The 23,048-nt window shown below is 39.8% G+C and overlaps 1 protein-coding gene and 1 long non-coding RNA gene across 4 annotated transcripts; one reads left to right on the top strand and one right to left on the bottom strand.

Moving 5' to 3' along the window:
* The first annotated feature begins 108 nt into the window (after positions 1 to 108).
* Positions 109 to 12,166, top strand: LOC112541312 (beta-2-glycoprotein 1-like). Its single transcript, XM_025170190.2, has 8 exons — positions 109 to 426; positions 6,969 to 7,124; positions 8,524 to 8,709; positions 9,169 to 9,280; positions 9,732 to 9,808; positions 11,021 to 11,200; positions 11,312 to 11,509; positions 12,043 to 12,166. The coding sequence occupies exons 1-8, from the start codon at positions 351 to 353 to the stop codon at positions 12,105 to 12,107; spliced, it is 1,050 nt and encodes a 349-aa protein (XP_025025958.1). The 5' UTR covers positions 109 to 350; the 3' UTR covers positions 12,108 to 12,166.
* On the bottom strand, positions 9,276 to 21,738 carry LOC148215706 (uncharacterized). 3 transcript variants are annotated; one of them, XR_015796507.1, is made up of 4 exons: positions 18,557 to 18,571; positions 17,834 to 17,986; positions 12,117 to 13,054; positions 9,276 to 9,972 (listed from the first exon to the last, which is right to left on the bottom strand). It is a non-coding gene; the product is annotated as an uncharacterized LOC148215706 (long non-coding RNA). The 3 variants fall into 3 exon arrangements; XR_015796508.1 differs by lacking the exons at positions 17,834 to 17,986; positions 18,557 to 18,571 and adding an exon at positions 21,700 to 21,738; XR_015796506.1 differs by lacking the exon at positions 17,834 to 17,986 and having other exon boundaries at positions 18,557 to 18,627.
* Positions 21,739 to 23,048: the final 1,310 nt, after the last annotated feature.

The following is a 23,048-nucleotide window of genomic DNA, read 5'->3' as shown; positions in this document are numbered from 1 at the left end:
CTGCCCTTTGGCAGGGCACTCTGCTGGCCTTATTAATGAATAACTTTGGCTGCAGGGCTGAAGAGATGGATATATAGTCCCAAGGGAGAATCCCAGCCAGGCTTTTATAGGGTTGTCCCAGCCTGTAGGGCAGAGATTTTCTGCTCCTCACCCTTCAGAAGAGAATCCCAGATCAATCCCTAGAGCACCCAGGAATCTTGGGTCTCTGCCCCTTTCCTGTCTCCCCTTCCTTCCATAGCACTGGCCCTGATCGCTGTGCCCCACTTCTCACCCTGGGAAAGCAGTCCCTCCTTCCCTCCCACCCCCCACGCTGAGGATCCCCAAGAAACTTCTTGGGTCTTTCTAACACCATGTCTGGGTTTGCCTCCCTGCTGCTGCTGCTGCTCCTTTCTTGCCAGATCTCAGAAGGCTCCGAACGTGTGGAAGGTGAGTTCCTCCATACCCCTCCTCCAGGGTCTATAATGGCTTATTTTTAACACAAACTGCTGGGTTAGGAACACAGGAGCTGCCTTACTCTACTAATGTCATCTGAATGACATTATGAACCCAGCCACTTAGTGTGTAAACTTATGGCTGTGTTCAGTGAAGCCAGCCAACTGTAGCTTTTATTCAAGATACCATTATTAAACACGGCATGGCTTAAAGCGGTATGTAAAGTTGGTTATTCTTTCACCATCTAGTCCTCTTGGGTCTGGTCTGGCCAATCCTAAATTGGCTGCTAGCTTAAATAAGCCATGTTCGGGCCAAAATATTTTTAAGTGCATCGATGGAGTGGCACACCTAGCATCAGCTATGATGCTGCAGAAGCTCCCGGATCACTTAGCTTGGTAGCCAGATGAACAATTTGGTTGCCCTACATTGATTTGCCCTATCAACTTTCTAGCTCAAACTGGACATAGGAGCAAAAAAAAAAAAGGGCGTCCTTCTGCCAGAAAATAAGTTAAGGACAAGTGTTTAATTATCTGGGGTTTTTTTCCTTCCATTCAGGTTTCCTAATAATATTTTTATGAAAGACTTGAGATTTTTCTTTAACTTTTCCTGCATTAGGATACAAACACACAGTGCAAACTGCCCTGAATATAAGGATCTTACAGGGTGATATAATGATTTATTCTGAAAAATCTGCTGGAGACACCCAGCCTTCTTCAAGCTATTTTACATATAGAAAATTGAGGCTACCCAGAGAACTAGGCTGAGCTGTGACATTTATCTACTCAACTCTCCCATATTTGAATGGCATACTCTAATCACTGAATAACATTGCCAGTCTGTGCTTTCTAACTTCTATATGCACACTTTCACACATGTTTTTCTCTCTGTCCATCCAATGGTTAATTTCTAAAATGCAAATATTTCTAAAATGAAGATATTTACGCCTCATTTAACTTTCTGTCTAACAGTGTATTAAATCAATGCATTCATTTGTCTTCAGATATACTCAAGGTGTTTTCCATAATCATATTTTAATATATATAAGTGTGTCTGTAATGATGTGTTATAATTACATAATTACTAATTTGCTGCAGAGATTTAATGGGTTTGAGAAAGATCCAGAAATCTTTAGTTAAGCTAGCATGTCTATTTTAGGGAAGTGCAAGCTTAATCATGTAATCAGACCATATATATCTACTGTATATACTATTCTCCCCCAACAGTGCAGGAAATCTCTCTCAATCAATTACCTACTCTAAATTTGAATATGCTACATGAATTAATGTGACAGTGGAATGGATATGGCTCTATTGTTGTTTATTTGTGGAGCTGTACAAAGTAAACAATTACTGGGCTCCCTTTGCAGATCATCAGCTTAGCTTGCTAAGCATCTAGTTTCATAACTGCATAAAATAATTTTTGATCAATGGTACTACTAAGAAATGAGATGTTGAATAATTGCTATATTTGATCTATTTGTTTGGAATGTTATCTATAATTACTTTTATTATGTTTCATTGCTTGGTTTATTTATCCCCAAAGTGACTAAGCTTTAAAATCCTTATAAAGGTGCAAAATATTGAGAAATATCACCGGAATACATTACTACACACTGAATTCTCTGAGAAAAAGAAACAGGCTAAACTACAGAAATAACTAACAAACAAATAGGTACAGAACATAAATACGTGGGAATTTTTTTCTTGTAAATTTATATCAAACTAATGTCAGTTTTAGAATATATTTCTCCATCTGATGGCCACTGACAGTAAAACAACTTTCCTCTTGTAGATTACAAAAATAAATCTTCAGTTTGAGCTTGAGTTCCTTGACAGTCAATTTAGAGCTTTAGGCCACAATATGGAAGTGACCTTCTTCCACAGTATTTCTCAACTCTTCGGCCCTAAGATTTACAGTAGTGAAGTTTTCTCAGCCAGACCTGATTAGGTCTGACCCAGCTTAACTTCTTAAGATCATTCAAGGTTGGGTAAATGCTCTTCTAAATTAAAATGGAATGAAAGATTTGCTTAATAAACAAAACCTACTTTCTTTCTTAACCCCACGCTCTTCTCTTCTATAGAGGATATATTTAAAGTGCAGTCTCAGGGTTTCTTAAAATGGGTGTTACTTCTCATTAGCATCCTATTAACAATTGTCACCATATTCACAATTAAGGTTGTGCGCAAGGGCAGGTGATCTTGCTTTATATAGCTATGACAATTTCTTAAATATTAAAAAGCTGTTAAAAGCACAGGAGCAACAGTTTTTCCTCCAGCTCACAGTCAGTGGGGAGAAAGGTTTGACGCCCTTTTGCTCAAGCATATGAAGGAAGAGGAAGCTTAAATTCATGCAGTCTAGGATTGCACACATAGAACCAAAGGTGCTAGTTAAATAACACATGGTAGATCTGAGCTAATATTGCTTTCATAAGCATTTATAAAGTTTGTTTCCATCCCCCCCCCAAAAAAATCCTCACTAACTGTAGTTTAGTTTGCAGGCTTCAGAGGGAGGTATAGAATAGAAAAATAAAAATAGAGCAAGTTTAAATACCAATCTTCTTTCAGAATTCAGTGCACATTTCCCCCCTGGATGATATTTGAATCTGGGAGGGAGATTGGAACCCAAATCTCTGTAATCATAGGTTGAGTGTACATACCAGCTAATCCAGAATGTAGTTTGTTTAGGTTTGGCTTAATGTGTTACACCCAACCATTCTGACTTATAAACCATGGTTTATGTCAGCATATTGTATGAACCTAGCCAATTGTGGTACACTTAATTATCTATCATTAAACAATGATTTAGCATGTTGTGTGAATCAGTCCACCATCTTGCATGAGTGTTCCAACACTGCACAGTACGTGGCATTAAATGATTGCCAAAGATTTTGGAGCAAGCTGATAGCCAAACACTACAAAGACCTGTACAGAACAACAGAGAACTAGAGATTCTTGACTCTTTGGAAACAATAAGAAAAACAGAGAGAAACCCACCTTGGCCTTGGAATTTTAAAATAAGATTCATGGGAAATGCAACAAAACTTGGCTTTAAAGGCAATTTGCTTTTTGACAGATTTCTTTCATAAGACTATGTTTATTCCATATTAACTAGGATTTCCAAAATTAAAATACACAAACTGAAAGCTTTGAAAACTGTTCTGTAAGCTGGACCTATTTCATTCCACAGACAGGTTGAGGTTTGAAGAAAAAGTTAAGATATAAGACATCAACTGGCAAGTAATGACAAAACTATGGCATTTTCAATTTGTACAAAAATAAATGAGAAAGTGACACTATTTTCCTAATATTTTACCAGTGTTCTAATAGATGAGTCAGCTCCTTCCCAGTAACACTATTTTGTCCTTATTCCATACCTACCAATTTCTGCTTGCTTCCACCATTGTTCTTCAGTTACCAGGTACTTTATAATAACTTACAGAGTACGGGGGGGGGGGGGGGGGGGACTTTCAGCACACTTCACACTTTCTACCAGGCTACCTGGGGGCTTGCAGACTCTCACAGTAACCATCTTGTCCCATACCTCATCTCCCTTTGGTTATTCCTAACCATCAACATTTTAATAAATAACTCTGCACCATACACCCCCCCCCAACAAAACCCTTAAGTATTTCTGTCCTTAAGATAGTATTTCTCAACCTTGGCAGCTTTAAGACGTGTGGACTTCAATTCCCAGAATTTCCCAGCCAGCCTGCTGGCTGGGGAATTCTGGGAGTTGAAGTCCACACGTCTTAAAGCTGCCAAGGTTGAGAAACACTCCCTTAAAATATATAGTTTGCTTATGTTGAGTTCCAAGGACCTTTTTAATCAGAATTATGCTATGTAATTACAAAAAGGTGGACACTGCAATCTTGAATTGCACCCCACTCAAAAATACACCTGGCACCTTCTTGAAAATCTTCAGCACCAAGTTGGCTGAACATCCTTACTGTTCAGCTTGGAGGACTCCAAAGTTGAAAGTGTCTGAGACATCGAAGGCCTTGCTAGCACAAGATGAAGAAACATCTTTTTCCTTTACTTCCTTTGTGAAAGAAAAAAAATCCATTATTCAGGCTGTAGGACTAGTACTTTTCTCCCCGAGCTGGAGATGTACCCAGGAGAAAGTTTGATCAAGACATTTTCCTACCGCATCTCTTCTGAGTCCTCTTTTCAGAAGAAAGCTGGGAAGAGTTTTTGACATTAATTTTCCCTCTTAGAGAAGACAAAAGTCTCCTTCTGAATTATGAGAGGGGAGGAAGTCCACAACATTTAATGGCCCCTGGTGGAGCTAAACTACTTTTTAGTTTTTGTGGGCTTTTAAAACTGTATAATCCCCTCAATTTGCATTTTTATTTGTTTGTTTGTTTCTGGTTTTTTGTTTTTTGTTTTAATTCATGTTCATATCAGATTTTAAATAATGTATTGCCTACCTACTGATGTAGCTTTCTGGAAACAAACGGAGAAAGGGTGGTGTAGAAATATTCCAAATAAAGATGTGCTCATGATTAATTTGGGGTGGGGCTTGATTTAACATCCCATCATTTTTTAAAAATTTATTTATTTATTTATTTATTTATTTATTTATTTATTCATTCATTCATTCATTCATTCATTCAATTTGTACGACCACCCATCTCAACAAGTGACTCTGGACTGCGAACAATCTTAAAATAAATTCCAGTCACAAATGCAAAAATTAAAATACAGAGCAACTGAGGAAGATACCACAATCCGTAGTTGCTGGTACAGCCAGGAGACTGTGGCTGTCTTTTACTATTTTATCTATCTATCTATCTATCTATCTATCTATCTATCTATCTATCTATCTATCTATCCATCCATCCATCCATCCATCCATCCATCCATCCATCCATCCATCCAATTCATATAGCCAACCATCTGATATATATATGAATCATATATATGACTTTTTGCTTTTAACCAAAGTTTATCACAGGAACCCAATTTCTGCTCATTCATGTTCTGTTCACAGCTTCATCTCTTCTGCTAGACTGTGGAAAAAATAAGTTTGGGTTTGGGTTTGGGAGGTTTCTTTGTTTTTAATTTAGATTAAGGTTCAGCTTGACATCTTTCTTGTTGGAAAATCTACATGAACCAGCTCTGGGGGAATGAATCAAAGCCAACCGCGGGGTAATGAGGCAGAGCTTAAACAGTTCAGCTGAGGGACATTTAAAAAGTACACAAATGAGCCCAAACGCCAATATTGCCTGATGTATCACAGGATGTAGAAAAAAAGCAGAATAACACTTCCCATCAGAAAGCCCATTTGGGGGCAAAGTAACACTAACAGACAGCTAATTCCTGCCAATTTGCTATTTTAGCTTTCTTCTACTGGTGTCTACACTACAATGCCCATCATTCTCAGACACCACATCTAGAAAATGCCAAACTGGTGAAAGCTGGATTAGTTTCTTCCCTCTTTTTTAAACTCACCGTGAAAGGGGAAGCCATTTAGATTTTTTATCTGAGCAACAACATCTCTTGGGCCAATATGCTAGAGCAGTGTTTCTCAACCTTGGCAACTTTAAGATATGTGGACTTCAACTCCCAGAATTCTCCACCCAGCGTGCTGGCTGGGGAATTCTGGGAGTTGAAGTCCACATATCTTAAAGTTGCCAAGGTTGAGAAACACTATGCTAGAGAGAAGGCCTTCTGGGGCCTTGGCTTCTCCAATGTAGTTTCAATTCTTAAATGTTATGATATTTAATATACACTTGAAGAACTCTGGTTATAACAGGTGTGGGAAATTGCTAAAAGAATTATATTGAGAAACTGGGAAAGTATTACTATTCCAAATACAGGTAGTCCTCAGTTTAAGAACGAGTTCCATTCCCAAGGTCTGTCCTTAAGTTGAATTTGTATGTAACCCAGAACAGTATTATTGTATAATACTTTATAAGTAGTATTGTGTAATGAACTCGAACCATTGTGTATTTAACTCAGATCATTGTGCATTTAACTCAAATTTTGCTACAATAGGCTCCGTTCTTAACTATGGGTTGTCTCTAACCTGGGCGTTCTTAACCCAGGAACTTGGATCCAAGAAATGTATATTTATCAATTTTTGAAAAGGCCATTTTTCTATGATCCGCAAATGATATAATAGTTTCCCTTTGACATAGATGTCATAATATTTTACAAAAACAGACCATTTTAAATAAGCAGTTTGATACTTTGTAATTAAATACAGATACAGTACAATATTGTTAGGTGATTTATATTAATTTAATAATTTACTTATTTGGGGATGTTCTTGTGTGTTTTTCTTCTTGCTTGCTGAAATAGATTAAATAGATTATCCGTTGGACAGGTGTATATTGCCATTTTTAAAAATCTGGTTTTGTTATAATTTGTTTTTGTTGCTGTTGTAAATTTTCTATGTAGTTTTTTAAACAATGAATACAATAAAATATTTTTCTAAATGGTATGGAATATATTCAGTTTTCACATCCTCCTACCCCCCCCCCCAATCTTTTTCAGTTCATCTTATAAACATTTATTCTTTTTTACTTTCTCCAGCAAGGAATATCACTGACTCCAAATGTCCTTCCCGGAAAAAGAATTTTGCAGCACTTACAGGACACACTTGTCAGAGGAGCTGTAAACACCATGAATGTTCAAAAAGGAGACAGTGTGTGTGCGATGGTCAATGTGGACTGAGTTGCATTCCTCCAGGTAGGAATACAGGTAGTCCCCAATTTAAGAACGAGTTCCGTTCCAAAGGTCTGTCCTAAAGTTGAATTTGTATGTAAGCTGGAACAGTATTATCGTATAATACTGTATAAATAAATATTGTGTAATAAACTCAAACCATTGTGTATTTAACTTGAATCATTGTGTATTTAACTCAAATTTGCTACAATAGGCTCTGTTCTTAACTATGGGTCATCTATAACCTGGGGACTACCTGTATACTGACATTATTTTTTGGGTGTCAGGATTCCTAAATAGTTTACAGTTTTCATCTCCCAGATAATCCCAGTGACATAAATCTTATTCCTTCTATGCTTAACCTGCCCATTGTTATTTTTCTTGAGTCATTTTAGCCTTCAAATTCTTTTCATGTTCTCCTTTGATCTCTGTTCAGGATTCCTGATAGCCAGTAGCATGTTAATTGCCACAAAAAGAGGACATTCTGGTTTTATCTTCCATTCATTAGTCAAATCAAATCAAATCTTTATTACAGACATAGACCAGCATAAGGAAGGTGGGTTACCGTCATTAAAAAAACATAAAAGATACATCGACAGTAAAAATAAACATCTAAAAAATTATGAAAAGCTAGGAGATATAAAAGATATGAATTAAAAACTATAGTATATATAAAAAATGAGACTCTAAAAGAATCTTTAAAAAGGGGTAGGAGCATTACCTGGATGTAGGGGAGCATAAAAGATTAGTATGTGGAAGATTATATCAAATTACAGAGCACTCTAATATGGCAAGCTAGGTGCTCATTAAATATAGTTTATAGCACAGGTCATCATCTGACAAATTTTGAGCGCTGCTGCACAGATCCTGGCAACACTGTATGTTGTAGCAGGGTTGGTATCTGAAAGCAACTGTTGTTGTTGTTTAGTCGTTAAGTCGTGTCCGACTCTTCGTGACCCCATGAACCATATTGCGCCAGGCCTTCCTGTCCTTCACTGCCTCCCTGAGTTTGCTCAGTTTCATGCTCATCTGAAAGCAACAGGGTAGTATAAAATTCTCCTGTGCCCCTGGGTATTTATGTAATGGTGGGGTGAGGCTACTACGAATGTCTCTGCAATGTCTCTGCAATGTCTCAGGCACTAGAGAAGCGCATCCTCTGATGTTTCTGTGTGTCCAGAGTCACAGGGACATTGTCTCTCCAGGTAAGGGATCTTGGGGAGGGCATGACATTGTGCCAGAGCAAAGGCCTTTCTGTGTTTCCATTCATTAGATTTTCCCTTGCCTTACAAGGAACCTCTTGGTTCCATGTTTAACTTTCAAAGTCACCATTAGATCTCAGAGATCTGGACTTGTATCCCTTGTACTCTGAATGACTCGTTCCTTCCCTTTTGTACCCATGTCATTCTTTCTGTGTTCATCCAAGCCTTAAGGTGTCCATGGCCCACGACAGTTGATAATGCTGAGACACACTTGGCCCAGGAATCCCATCTATTTGGGGACTACATGACAGTGACATGCAGGTCTGGATTTAGAATGTTGGATGGACAAGAAATGGTAATTAGCCGCTGTCAAGGAGATGGAAAATGGAGTTTCACTGCACGCTGTGAAGGTACTATTTCCTGATTATCAATAATCACTCAGTATGACCAATCTCACAATCGTTTCTTGCCTAAAATCTTTATCCAGTCCAAAGCCATCTTTGATCCCCAACTGTCAGCCCTTCAGGATAGTCCAGACCAGGAAACCAAAGTTATGAATGCTAATACTATTTTTATTATGAGATTACAGAATCAAGCAAGTCTGAATGTGCCTCGCCCCTCCCTGCCTTTACATTCAAGAGAACCAGGGAGGGTCAAGTCTGGCAATACTTTCTCAAATTACATTCCTGCTTTGGACTCGGATTTCTCTTATCTGACCGTTGTCTTGGTTGCAGTTCTTCCTGTTCCTCAAGGTTATTTTCAGAGCCCATTACATCAACATCTTCATCAAAAGGCTAATCAACAGTTGACCTAATTGACTTTATACATCCCTGACCTGCATTCTTCCTGTATGTTCTCTTCTTTCCCAGATGTTCTTAATTTTCCATTGTTCTGCAAACCTCCACCTGAGATTGAAAATGGATACCATGAAAATGGTCCTTACACCATAGGAAAGGAAGTGCTCTATAGGTGTAACCGTGGGTGAGTCCATTACTCCATTTCTTCACTGAAGACTCTCCTAAAATTCTGAGCATCACACATGCTACAACTCTGTTCCTAACTAATGGAAATGCTTAAGAATGACAAGGCATCTGTCACTCTTGGATTAGTATACCAATAGCATTGGGCTCTTCCTTTCACCATCTCTGCCTGTCCCTCTGCAACTTGCAGGAAGAACCTGGAGATCCTATGAGCAAAGTCATCTCAGAATAATGATTGATCAGTTTGAATTTCTAAATCTGAACTTCTAACATCCTTATGGGAATTCTCACCTCCACAGAATTAACCTCAGATTGTGAAATCTTTGTCTTTGTGGCTCCTGGTTGAAAAGTGTTTAGCTGACTATCTTCCCTGAAATCACTATTTGAAAGTATGAATGTTTATCCCCTGCCTAATATTGCCATCTTTTTCTTCTTTTTTCCTTGCTCTACAGATATTGGTTACAGGGGGCCAATTCTCTCTTATGCCAAGAAAATGAAGAGTGGTCAGACAGTGCTCCAACTTGCCATCGTAAGTAGTCAAGACACCTCAGTGGAAGAAGATGAATACAGCTTCTTTCAAGTTTCTTAACTGTGGTCAAGTAGAAATATTCTGTTCCATGGCCATAGTAGCAATATGTTGAACCACAGACTTCATGTAAGGGATGGCCAGGCATGTACACCTGGATCAACCACCTGTAAACCAAAACATAATGATTTCAACATTTGCCTCTTTCTGTTCATCTTCAGATCTGTAATGAATAGATCTATCTACTCATTACCCTTTTAACCATTAAATCATAGCTGCCTTCTACATATCTTTCCATCTCAACGTACAGGTACATTTCATAGGTCATTCCATACATCCATATAAGTTCTTGCCCATTCACCTTCAGTTAGTTAGTTAGTTAGTTAGTTAGTAAATTTCTCACCCGCCCATCTCCCCCCAATGGGGGAACTCTGGGCGACTCACAACAAACATTAAAAACATAAATAAATATATATACATACGTAAAACATCAATTAAAAGCATTACTAAAAAAGGGGAAGGATTACTAAAAAAGGGGAAGGAGAGTCCAAGAAGATGAAAAATCTGAGGCTGAAGACAGGAGGCCTCTATGGGGCTAGCCATCTCCATGCTTGAGATATTCCCTCCCCACCCCAGGCCAAGTGGCAGAACCAGGTCTTCAAGGCCCTTTGGAAGGCCAGGAGTGAGAGGGCCAATTGCACCTCCGGGGGCAGAATGTTCCAAAGAGTGGGTCTACCGCAGAGAAGGCCCGCCTTCTGGACCCCACTAATCAAAGTTCTTTCACAGAGGGGGTCCGAAGCATGCCCTCTCTGTGTGATCAGGTGGGACGGGTTGAAGTCATAGGGGAGAGGCGGTCCCTTAGGTAACCTGATCCCATGCCATGTAGGGCTTTAAAGGTGATAACCAACCCCTTGAATTGGACCTGGAAGCAAACTGGTACCCAATGTAGCTCAGGGAGCAGTGGCGTTATATGGGCCCTCCTTGGGGCTCCAAAAATAGCCCGCGCAGCTGCATTCTGGACCAGCTGTAGCTTTGGATACTCTTTAAGGGTAGCCCCATGTATAGCACAGTGCAGCAGTCTATCTGGGAGATAACAAGGGTGTGAGTGACTGTTTGAAGGGCATCCCGAAGGGCATCAGTTAACCCATCCATTTAATTTGTCCAGCCACTCCCCTGTTCAGAGACTCATCTAAGACTTTCTTTTTCTCTCATCAGCTGTTACCTGTTCCCGGCCACCCAACATTGCTCAGGCAACGCTGGTGGCCGTGCATCAGCCTGAATACCCAGTGGGAACTGTAATCTATTACTTGTGTAAAAAGGACTTCTACCTAGATGGCTCCAACAGAGTCATCTGTCTGAAAAATGGAAGCTGGTCCCAACTGCCACACTGTAGAGGTACCTTCCCCTTTAACCCCTCCCATCCTTTTATATATAATATTAAATTCCAGCTCCAAGTTCTGTTTGCCCTTCCAGATGGCACCATTACTTGTTTCTTTCCCACTCCAGCCCGCTGTCCCATCTTTGCCCAGAGGAGTCGGATGATCTACCATGGACGCAAGGTTTGGGCCTATGAGATCCCAAATGGTCTTGTTCACCACGGTGAAACTCTCACATTTTTCTGCCGAAACCAGAATAAGACCTGTAGTTTTGAGGCCAAAAGCCGTTGTTTTGATGGTGTATTGAAGATGCCTGACTGCTATGATGGTGAGGAATAAAAATAACACATATTAGGGCTCAATATGGTACATAGGGTTACTATATCATGGCTTCTTGATCTTTTACTGGGGTATTTGAGGCATAAGCAGTAGATGTGTATCCCTGTAGAGTAACCAATTTAAAGATGTACTTCCAGTTTTTGTCATACAGAATCTAGTTCCTCATTCAAACAAAGGTAACAGGCACAAAAATTGCATTCTTACAAGAGCAAATCTGTGCTATCTGAGCACACAGAAAAAGCACATTTGCATAATTAATTGCAATTACTAATTTGTGGTTTGTGCTCTAGAAGTGTTCATTTCTCTCAAAGAATTTGAGATGAGAAATGCATAAACCAGATGGTTAACTTCCTATTTCACACATTCTACTACCTTCCCCAAAGATGTACATAACCGTATTTGACAGACAGGGCCTCTCTATGTGTGTGGGTATTCCTTTTGATAAAGTTCCTACTTGCCTTTCAAAGGTTTTTTTATCATTTCTCCTTCTTCTCCTTCCTCTTTTCTTTCTCCTTCTTCCAGAACCTACATATTTGCAATACCATCTATTCCCCAGAAGAGTTGTATCTGAAATAAGTGCTTGTTGAACAACTGACCAGTCACTCCTTTAGCAATGAGATCTGTCTCCTTCTCCTTGTTCAAGCTTGACAGACATCCTGGAAGTTCAGGGAAAAAAATAGAAATGAGAAGATCAATACCAAGAAAAGAAGTCAACCACAGTGAAAAGAGAAAGCAAGCCTGGATAGTTAGGTGTTTATTTTATTTATTTGTATCTGTTGCTCACTAGGTGAGTACAAAGATTCTTTCAGGCCATCCCAAATCACAACTCAATTTCTCCTGTACTTTTTTTTAAATCTTCCTTCCACAAGCCATATGGTTAAACATAGAAGGAAGCCCCCAAACTATCCTCCAAATAGAGAGGATTTCAAACATGAAGGAAGTTCATGCCCACAACAAGTAAAGGCACATAACGTGCATTAGTCATTGTAATCCTAATTGTAATCCTAGAAAAATAAACCTGCAATATTCCTTTATCCATTGTAGATGGGGAGAAACTGCCTTGGAAAAACAATGGTTTGCTAAGAGTTATAGTGGAGACTGGATACATTTGAACCGTGAAGTCCCTAGCTAGCAGTTCTTACTCTTTGGCATAGCTCACTTTAGGCTGAGAAAATATTCCTCTTGAGCACAAGAGATTATGGCAAGCAAATTTTAAAAAAAGTCTCTGATTGCAATTGAATTAATTACAGTACACTGAGTTCAGTAAACTCAACTGAACTCAGAGAAATGCGTAAGAGTAAACAAAACAAAAAACATGATCCCAGTTTAGGGATCCTGTAGCAAACAAGTTGAAGCCAATTTCCACATCACACTGGTAAAAGGCCTATGACCGTATACTTACATATCGCAGTGAGGGAATGGAGGAGTTATGGCAGGGCGGTATTGTCCCATTATCCCCTAGCTAAGCATGATCAGTAGCCCTGAGGTCCAGTTGAAGAATAGGGTTTGAAAAGAAGGCGGCTGAAAAATGAACCTAGGATAAGAACAGATACAAAAATATTTTTCTGGATTGATTTGTATATAATAAATTGAACTTGTTATATAAAAGTGTGATCTTGTGCTCCAAAAGCAGGGCATGCCTCTGACTTGAGGCTGGCTTCATTGATTTATTAGATTTACAGTGCACATAAATTGAGTATATTTATGGGGTAAATTCACATGCGCCCAAAGCAGTAAATATTATGTCTTTCTTCCCATTTCATTCCCCAGCGAAGTAGATAATACTGTAAGGTATTGGATTTCCCAAAATGTAGGGTTGCCATTTTTTTTCTGGCTGGTGTCCCTTAACAGAAGATTACCTGCCAGAAGAAACCTCTACAGATTTTGAGAAGGAATCTGAACTCTGAACCACAAGCAGGCCAGCAAAAGCATTGTGAGGAGCATCTCAGGGACCTGGGCAGGAAAGTTGCTGTTGCCCCTGGAAATGAAATGCCCACCTTTTGCGTTTACTGCATTTCCAGGCCATAGGAAAGACTGCATGCCTTTTGAATTTCTGCAATGTGTAAAACTCTTAAAAGCACAGGAATCATACCCTGGGGCTATACACAAGACAGGAATTAGGGGAGCAGGTAATGTTTTCCCATTTGTCCCCCATTATGTATTTTCTGGGCAGCCTTTATGCCCCGGAAGTGGGGAAGAGTGGGGGCATCTGCGGGGGAGGTTAAAAAGGTCAAGAATGGCAGACCCCACTGCACAATTGAAGCATTGTCCTTTGTTTAGGTGCATCCTGATGCATATAAAAAAGGGCAGGATTTTGATTGAGTGGTTGCGGCTGCCATCTTGACCTTTTTGCCCTCTCCTGTGGATGCCCCTGGGGAAGGGAAGAAAGCAATGCCCAACCAAATATAAACCAGATTAAAACACAGAGCACTATAGGATTGTTCCATTTCATACTACTCAACTGAAGACTAGATTATAACTTTAGAAGAAATGGAAACCAGAGAACTGTCACCCTTCTTTTTTCAAGTCTGGCCACATGGCTAGTTGGCACTGGGTGAGATTTTGTCACAGGCTGTCTTTGAGTGAAGTCCACAGAACATTTCGATGGATTAGAGCAGTGTTTCTCAACCTCAGCGACTTTAAGATATGTGGACTTCAACTCCAGCTGGCTGAGGAATTCTGGGAGTTGAAGTCCACATATCTTAAAGTCGCTGAGGTTGAGAAACACTGGATTAGAGGAATGATAAATGAAAACCAGGAGATAATTTTCCTTCCACACAGGGCACATGTGGAAATAGGGAGGCTGCAAATTGAGAAACCCACAAAACAATACAGAAAGGCTGGGCTCACACAGCACTAAATCCTAAATCCAGATTTACAAAACGCAGTTGTGTATTTACATAGCGTGCTTCCTAGGTATGATCAAAAATGTCAAGATGGCAGCTGCAAGAACATAATGTGGTTGGTTTGGTTGTAGTGTACTGTCGTGTGTAAGCCAAGCGCAACGTGTGAACACCCTCATTCTTTGTTTTGAAATCATGAATTTATGATTTAGCACAGTGTGGAAAAGAAACAAAATCTGACATTCCAAATTTCTAGCTTGGAAGTGCAATGTGTGAATCCATCTGCTATAAATTTGTTTTGTATTCTACCTTTGCATTCAACAGAACGAACAAGACAACTAAATGAAATAAAATAGAGAAAACAAGTAAAATGTCATTTAAATAAAAACATACATATTCCAAATATTATAAAGAAATTTCCATCACAGCAAAAATGATTAATCATACAAGGAAAGTCAAAAGATAGCATTTAAAAAAAAACACACATAGCTGGCCGTATATAATACCAGTAACAGCAACATAATGTCTATTGGCATGTCTAATATCTATTGTCCTTGTGATGGTATAATTTGATATCTGCCTCACATCAAATCATGTTAAAATATATGCGTCCAGTGATAGATATAAATCTTTAGGTAGCTTAAAGGCAGCATGTATGTGTATAGCCTAGTACTTAATGTTGTGACCCTGAGCCAGAGAGAGTTAACCTAAACCAGACTCACAACACTCTATAAAAGTCTTCCCAGGGACACTGGAATAACTTGGGAAGTTCTCAAGGTCCTGAAGGGACCACCTCCGAAACATCTCTCCTGGGCCACCTGTAATTTTCTTCTTTTGAAAAATAGGAGGCAGCTGGATCAAGCCCACTGATCATTTCCCCTTATGCCCCTCAGCTAGTTTCATTCTATTGCATGAAAAAGTGGCTTCACCAGTGTTTCTCAACCTTAGGAACGTTAAGATATCTGGACTTCAACTCCCAGAATTCCCCAGCCAGCCTTGTCACAGGGAGTCCTGAAGTCCAGATATCTTAAAGTTGCTAAGGTTGAGAAACACTGGGCTACACCCTACTATCCAGGCCCACTTAGAGCACCATCATCATGGCTAGGTTCCTAGGGGAGGAATGTCAGGTTACTCTGAAAAACACAGGCCGGACCTCACCCTTCCTATCCAACCATATTTTAACAGTTCGGCCAGACAGCCCTCCCTCGCCAGCATCAACCGGGTTGGGCGCCAACATTCTGCTTTTCAGGTAATTCCACTACTTATCAAAAAGCTAATATTACACACTTGGAAAGACACACTTGCTCCAAAACACATTGGTTGGACTGAGAGAAGGTTGCATGGGACTCCCCATGAGAATATCCTTTATAACTGTACAATGTAGTTTCTAATTTTGGTTGTTTCTTACTCTGTTTTTATTTTGTTTTAACCATTAGCCACCCCAAATCGTGCATATGAGATGGGCGGCCAATACATTTATTAAATAAATAAGTAAAACAAAAGAACTACAGAATGAAGTCAGTTACTGATCTTTTAGTCCAAACTAATACAACCACCCTTTTTAACATAGAATCATGAATTTCTGAGTATTAGCTAGGGGTTTGAACCTTGCCCCTTCTCCCTGCAAGCTCTCCGTTTTACTACTCAGCTAAAGTTTTCCTCTTGTAGCATTATAACTTATCAGCTGTAAAGATCATTCAGCAGAATCACAGGAAAAGGGTCAGGGTAAGCCGCTGAGTACTGGGTATACCAAATGGCTGGTGTTTGGATTGGAGAAATTGATTTCCCTGCTAATTGCTAATTTTATTTTTTTTTAAAGGGTGGGGGAAAGATGCCTCTAATTTTGGATGTAAGAAAGGAAGCTATCTGCAGCGAGCAAACTTCCCACAGGCGTGCTTTTATAGGGTTTACAAAAAACACACACCCTATTGACATGGTTTGCATAGACAGCATGTAGTTGTGTGTATAAGCAAAATAGAAAGAGGTGAATGTTGTAATTGGCAGAAACAGGTTTTTTTTTTTAATATACTGTGTGTGCGTATATATATATATATATATATATATATATACATACATACATACACACACACACACACACACACATACGTACATGCATGCATGCATGCATGCATACATACATACATACGTACATACACTGTATATATAATTTTTTTTCCCTTGCCTGCTAATTGCACAAGGGCCAGAACTGAACTGGTGGCTTTCTGCTGGGACTCAATCAAAAATTGCCTCCCTGTGGCAAGGAATTCCCCATCCTAAATACAACTTTTATGGATGTTCACCACTTTTTGGAGCCTCACACTCCCTGCAATCCACTACTTATTCCCCATAACAGTGTGATTATGGTGAATAACCTCTTGGATAATTGGGATGCTATTGGCTTCAAATATTCCTCTTTACTGGAGACAATCCTGATTTTTCTTCCCTCCCGTTCCTTAGAAATACATGTTCACTTCCTTAGCAGACTTTCTAGAAAGTGGAATAGTCAGTGTTCACTTCCTTTCTTGCTTCATTCCTCTATGATTTTCTGTTTTTGTTTTTAAACATAGCAGAGTTGAGATTGTGTCACATGGGAGAAAGTTTATCTTCTCCCCATGGGTTGTAGTTCCCCCGAATTAGTCTTTATGATTGCGAAGCTTCCATATTCCTTGCAGTGCAGGATGATTGAGTCTTATCTGCAAATTCCACATGACGGAGCATAAGAAGCATGATTGGAACCAAGTTTCATAAACTGCAGCTCACTGCCAAGATGCATTCTTTTTTACTAGCCTTTGCCAACCAGAATGCTCCTCAGATGTGTTGGACAATAATTCTAATCATCTCCAGATGGAAAAGAGTTACAGTTGAGTAGCTGAGGAGGTGAAGTTGCAGATCAGAATTTATGGAAAGTATTGTATTAGGAAAGAGTTTACAGAGGTTTTCCATGCATACCTGTAACCACCCATACCTGGAAACAAGAGTACACAAAGTTTTTGGCATACAGATACCAAAGGAATAAATATAGGTCTAAAAGCAGGATCAACTTGATTGTTTATGATGAAAGACTAAGCTAGGGAGGGGTACAAGGATGATGAGAAGTTCTTGGTAAGGGACCAAGGCTTAGTATTGTCAAGAGTGAAATCTGAGAAAAAAACAGCAACCGAAGAAAAGAAAAAGTAAAAGAGAGATAAAGCAGAAGAACTGCAGCAAGAGATAATATGACTCCTGTATGAAAAAGTACTAGATGATAATTTCTCAACAGATGAATGGAAACTGTCACAAGGAAAGAACATTGAAACTGCTTAGGTGGAAAGAATTATGTTGCAAAATGCCATAGAAGTGTGTGGAGTTATAATGGGACATATGAAAACAGATGTTTGGTGGAACAATGAAGCAACAGAAACCATGCCTGAGGAAAAAAAAACACATATAAGAGAATGATGGGTACAAAAAATGAGAGTGCTAGTTCTTACAATCTCTTGCCCTTGATATGTGCTCATAATTCCCAGCCAGCATGGAAAGGGATGATGGGAGTCAGCTCAACGTTATCTGGAGGGCAGTAAGCTGGGGAAGTCTTGTCTATGCAATGCAGATAAATGGAGGACAGAACAGTGGCTGGAAACTGTCTGCAGAAGAGAGGAGAAGAGAATCCCTTGAGGATTTAAGGAAGTCAGTTGAACTCCGGAAGAGAGGGGGAGGCATACCAAGCATATCTGAAGGTCATGCACTAAACTAATCTAGTACAACAGGCCCAAGCTATGCAATAAGCAAATACAGTTTCCCAGAACAAGTTTTGATAAGTCACAATCCCATGCAGAAAAACATTCTGAAAATGTAAGCATTCCCATGCTTTGATGAACATGTTATTAGGAAAAAATGAGAAGCCATCTCCTATCACACTAATAGCAGCTGGGCCTGTTCTCCATATTCCCTACATTAATACTGCTAGGCTCTTGTGGTACTTAGCCAATAAAGCAGTCCTGCTGTACCATTTGTGGGCATTTTATTCTTGACCTTCTCCATCATTAACAGCTGGAAGAGCTAACCAACCAGGATGAGGAGGAAGATTTAAAGGCAAGGTCTTCTGATGCTTGTTAGTACTGCAATAATGCAATAATAGGAGGAATATTTTTCATCAGCCTTCCACAGCCTGGTGCCCTCCATAACTGCTGGGTTGCAATTCACAGAATTCCTACCTGGCAGAAGACAGCTGTTCTATCTGTTGATGAAAGGCTTACTCTTGGCTCTTAGTGGATTGTTGTAGGACAACTGATATGGGCCTTTCCAGGAGTTGTGTTTCCCATTCTGTCCTTGGATTTATTAATGATTTACAAGCCAAGAGCAAAGGAACAAAGTGTGAAATCAATGGGGAATTGAGGGGGGTGGGACTTTGTTGCCCAAGAGCAGGTCAACTACTTCCCAATAGCTCTCTGGAAAGATTTCCTAAAGGACCAGTCTGACCTCAGGTGAAGGATCCCTGGATAAGCAACCACATTCAGCTTGGGCAGTAGCTACGTTCATAGATTGCATTGAGATGGTGTTTGTAGCTGCAGGCCATGAGGCCAAAAAGATATCTTTGCAGAGTCAGGGGAAAAAAATTATTCCTTTCCTATGTAAACACAAACGCAATAAGTTCAGCCAGATTCTGCTGATTCTGAACAAGCCTTCAGCATTAAAAAAGTTTGGTTTTTTTCCCCGGTGTCTCCTATGTACATGTAAAGTCCGACTTGGAAATAGCCAATAGTGGTGACTATGACTCATCCCCAGGGGATCAGGCAAGAAATCTTATCTGTCAGGGACTTCCCCACAAAAATCTAAGGGATAGTTTCTAAAGGTACAGAGGGGCTTTCGAGTGACATCTTAGTCTAATAGTAGAACTACAGGACTATTCATTGAAAAGTCTGAAATTGGTTTAAATATGCATTGAAGATGTGGGCTGCAAAAAAATAACTGAAATGCAGACTGAGGAAGAAAAATGCTGATTTTTGGCTCTATTTATGTTCCTGCATTATATCTGAAGACTACAGCCCAATCTATCTGATTTGAAGACTACAGTGTTGTCTATAGGAGCTACGGAAAGGATGAATGCAAAAATTACGTTACTGAACGGAATCTGCATAAAAATAGTTCTGCGGCTTTGAAGATTTGACAGGCCTTCCTGCTTCTCTCATTTTCTGTGGAAGCTCTCTCAACAGTCAACATTTTGGGGCCATTAAGCATATGCAGTCCTCTTTGGTATTTTAATGCCTTTTTTATTTTATTTTTGCAAATCTTGGACTTTACCTAAGCCTTTTGTCTTCCCATGCCCCCATTTTATCACCCAGCACTCAAAGTGTTAGTTCCATTCTAATGTACAAGTTGGACATTTTGTTTAACACTTTTTCTTGCAATAAAGCTCTCTGTGGCACAAGGAAGATTCAAATTTAGATGCAGCCCTCTCCCTGTTGCATTAATTAATTTCCTGTTTAGTTGCCCTGTTTGGCAAAGCTGAAGTGAAACATACTCTGACTGCCTCGGTGATTGGCCAGGAACTAAGGACCAGTGAGTTGTAAGTCTTTGTATACTCAGAAGCAGGGAAACACACTGGTCCATATGAGCTGTTGTTGCCTGACATATGACTTATCAGCTCTGAGGTTCACCAAGTCTTTTGGTACATGGTGTCCAGTTGCTAGAAAGCCCCTCAAATTTCCATATGACAACTCTGAGGATGATTTTAAATCCATCCTAAAACCAAACTAAATCCACCCTATGTGCAAAATAACTAATCAAGCATGCTCATGTCACAAACATTCAAAAGTAAGGTTTATGAAACTCTAGCCAGCAGATGGTGCTATGGCCACGTGTTCCAAGAAGATGGCTGGCTAGACATGTATGAGTGGATTTCTGTCTCATATGGGCTGGAAAAAAAGATAATTTTCAGGAGGTGGAGGAGAAATCTGAGTCTTGGAATTTCATTCATTTATGAAAGAGAGTTTGGGTTCCCTCATTGCACTCAGTAATAATATGCTTTGTTTGGTCGTGACTTAATGTTTCTTGTGTGAATCCAGCCATTACAGTTTCCAAACAATGTTTTCTGGATTAGCACAGCCAGAATCAAGTTTTTTAGCATATTTTTTATGAACCAGACAGTCCACTTCATGTAGTTTGGAATAAAGGGGGTACAATGCAAGGAGTGAGGTTATTATAACAAAATAACCTTATCCTTATTATTTCTAATTTAAGGTGGGTTGATTTCTGTTTTGCATCATTTCCTTAATTTTTAACTAGAATTTTCTATGCTCCACCCTTGTATTTGACATCACAAAGCACTAGATCTTTGACAATTAAGGCAGTGTTTCTCAACCTCAGCAACTTTAAAATGTATAGACTTCAACTCCCAAAATTTCCCAGCCAGATTGCTGGCTGGGAAATTGGAAGTTGAAGTTCACTCACCTTAAATTTGCTGTGGTTGAGAAACACCGAATTAAGGCACGATGATGAATCTTTGCTATGAGGTTTCTAAGTAAGTGATCTATTTCACAAGGTTAGTCCAGAGTCTAGCCAACCAAAACATTCTTTGCAATAATCCCAATTAAACCAAAAGCATGAGGCTGTTCAAGGAAGAATGTGTCAGTAGTTTATTACAGTCTATGCTTCGGCAACCTTGGACCGACATGCCACCTCTCTGCACTGGTTGCCATAGCTTGGCCAGCCTTCCAGTCATAAAGGCTTTTTTTCCCCTTTTCTTTTCCTGTTCTGCAATCCATTAGCAGCACTCTTGGAAATTACTTCTGAGTGATTCATCCTAGAAAGGCAGGGAACCACCCACTTAGCTCATAACCAGACCATCCTCACCCCACTCCTCCACAGACCAAGAAGCAATTCTCTCTCTCTCTCAAGCCATAAATTATAAAATAAGTCAGAAGCCTGAGAAGGAAGCAACTCTCTTCCCCCCGCCCCGCACCAGGAAAAAGATGGGGGGGGGGAGAGAAATGCAACACTGCTATGCACAGAGCTTATTCCCCAGTAAATACATTTGTGCTTTCAGGAAGTTCAGCACAACCAAATTGAGGTGGCCTTGGTTTCAGATTGCAAGCCCTTGAGCCATGTAGCAAATCTTAAATCGTTCAAATTACTGTATCTTTCTTTCTCTTTTTCATACCCAGAAGTGGCTCCCCACTTCCCTTAAAGGCACATTCACAACAGGAAACAGGACAAATCATACAGCTGGGCCACATTTGTACCTCAGGATAATGGTTGTTTGCTATGCATTGCAAATCCTGCACCATTTTGGGGGGAGTAAATGAAAAAATATGCAGAATAAATACACCAATCAATTATGTTCATACAAACATCTCACCTTATTGAAATCTTCCAAACTGATTTGAGTTGCTGCGATCTGTGGAAAATAAGTATAATTTATCTCTCTCGGATTGAAGATCCGACCTTCAGTAGAACCACCACAAATACTGGAATTGCCAACTTTTTTTTTGTTCCGACTTTTTTTTCATATACAACTCAAAATGACAAACATACCTAATACTCCTTCCTCCTCCTACTTTCCCCACAACAACCCTGTGAGATGAGTTGGGCTGAGAGAGAGAGTGACTGGCCAGGTTTTTCATGCCTAAAGCGGGACTAGAACTCACCGTCTCCTGGTTTTTAGGCCAACACCTTAACCACTACACCAAAGTGGTTATTTTTGTCCCCATGAATTTAAGACTAAGAGCAACCAAAACTGCCCCCTGGGTGTAATGATATGTGGGAATGACCTTGGGAGACAGGAAGAAAAGCCGCAGCCTAGACCAGAGTTTCTCAACCTTGGCGACTTGAAGATGTGTGGACTTCGGCTCCCAGAAGTCCACACATCTTCAAGTCGCCAAGGTTGAGGAACACTGGTCTAGACAATGTCTGATAAATGAAATCTGAGTCCAAAGGAGGGATGGGGGTGGTGAAACATCTCAGAAGGGACCCTCCCTAGTTTTCCACAAAGTAAGGGAGGGGAAAGGTATTTTCAGACTTGCAAGATTCTGTTACTGTAACCTTACAATAAAGGTAGTGTTAAGACTCATGTTTGGTGTTTGTCTAGACCTCAAAGGGCTACCTCACAGCCAGAGGCCTCCAAGGAGACCCAAAATAAGAGAAAAAAGCAAGGTTCTTGGCTTCTCAGCCCAAGAACCAGTATTTGGTAGAAGACTGCCTTTAAACATGGAAGCAGGCTGCATGTAATCGTGACAGAGGTTTATTCAAGGTTGGATGAGAATGAGGGGGAAGCAGATAAAAATCCTCACTCCAGCCTATTCTTTATCTCACAGATAAGCATGACAGGGGAGGGAAAATATTCACCCCCTTGGGGTCCTTGGAGGAAAAATGGGATAACACGACACAATAAGCAAAAGACACCAACCAAATACCATCTGAACCTTTCTTCTAATCTTGTAAAATGGAAGGAAGGGAGGCATCTTTAAAACAACTTCAGGGTTTCCCGGAAATACTCAAATTTAAAATTTGAATTTTTAACTTCTTTTTATTCTCCGTTTTATTTTGTTTTGTATATTGTTAATGTATTTTACTGTTTTTGGCTTTGTTGTATGCCGCCCAGAGTCACCTGTGGTGAGATGGGCGGCTATATAAATTGAATGAATGAATGAATGAATGAATGAATGAATGAATGAATGAATGAATGAATGATGTTCTGGCCCTGATTTT

This window comes from Python bivittatus, unplaced genomic scaffold (assembly GCF_059951505.1).
Source record: "Python bivittatus isolate LINGU-HERP-01145 unplaced genomic scaffold, Pbiv_v1 ctg000440_np1212, whole genome shotgun sequence".
NCBI classification, from domain to species: domain Eukaryota; kingdom Metazoa; phylum Chordata; class Lepidosauria; order Squamata; family Pythonidae; genus Python; species Python bivittatus.
This window is presented reverse-complemented; position numbering and strand designations above follow the sequence as displayed.

What these genes read in the sequence shown, in the direction of transcription:
- LOC112541312 (XM_025170190.2), top strand. Translation starts at nt 351, where the DNA reads ATGTCTGGGTTTGCCTCCCTGCTGCTGCTGCTGCTCCTTTCTTGCCAG. An exon ending in AGGCTCCGAACGTGTGGAAG is followed by an intron (nt 427 to 6,968) that starts GTGAGTTCCTCC and finishes TACTTTCTCCAG; the next exon opens with CAAGGAATATCACTGACTCC. An exon ending in GATGCCTGACTGCTATGATG is followed by an intron (nt 11,510 to 12,042) that starts GTGAGGAATAAA and finishes TCCTTCTTCCAG; the next exon opens with AACCTACATATTTGCAATAC.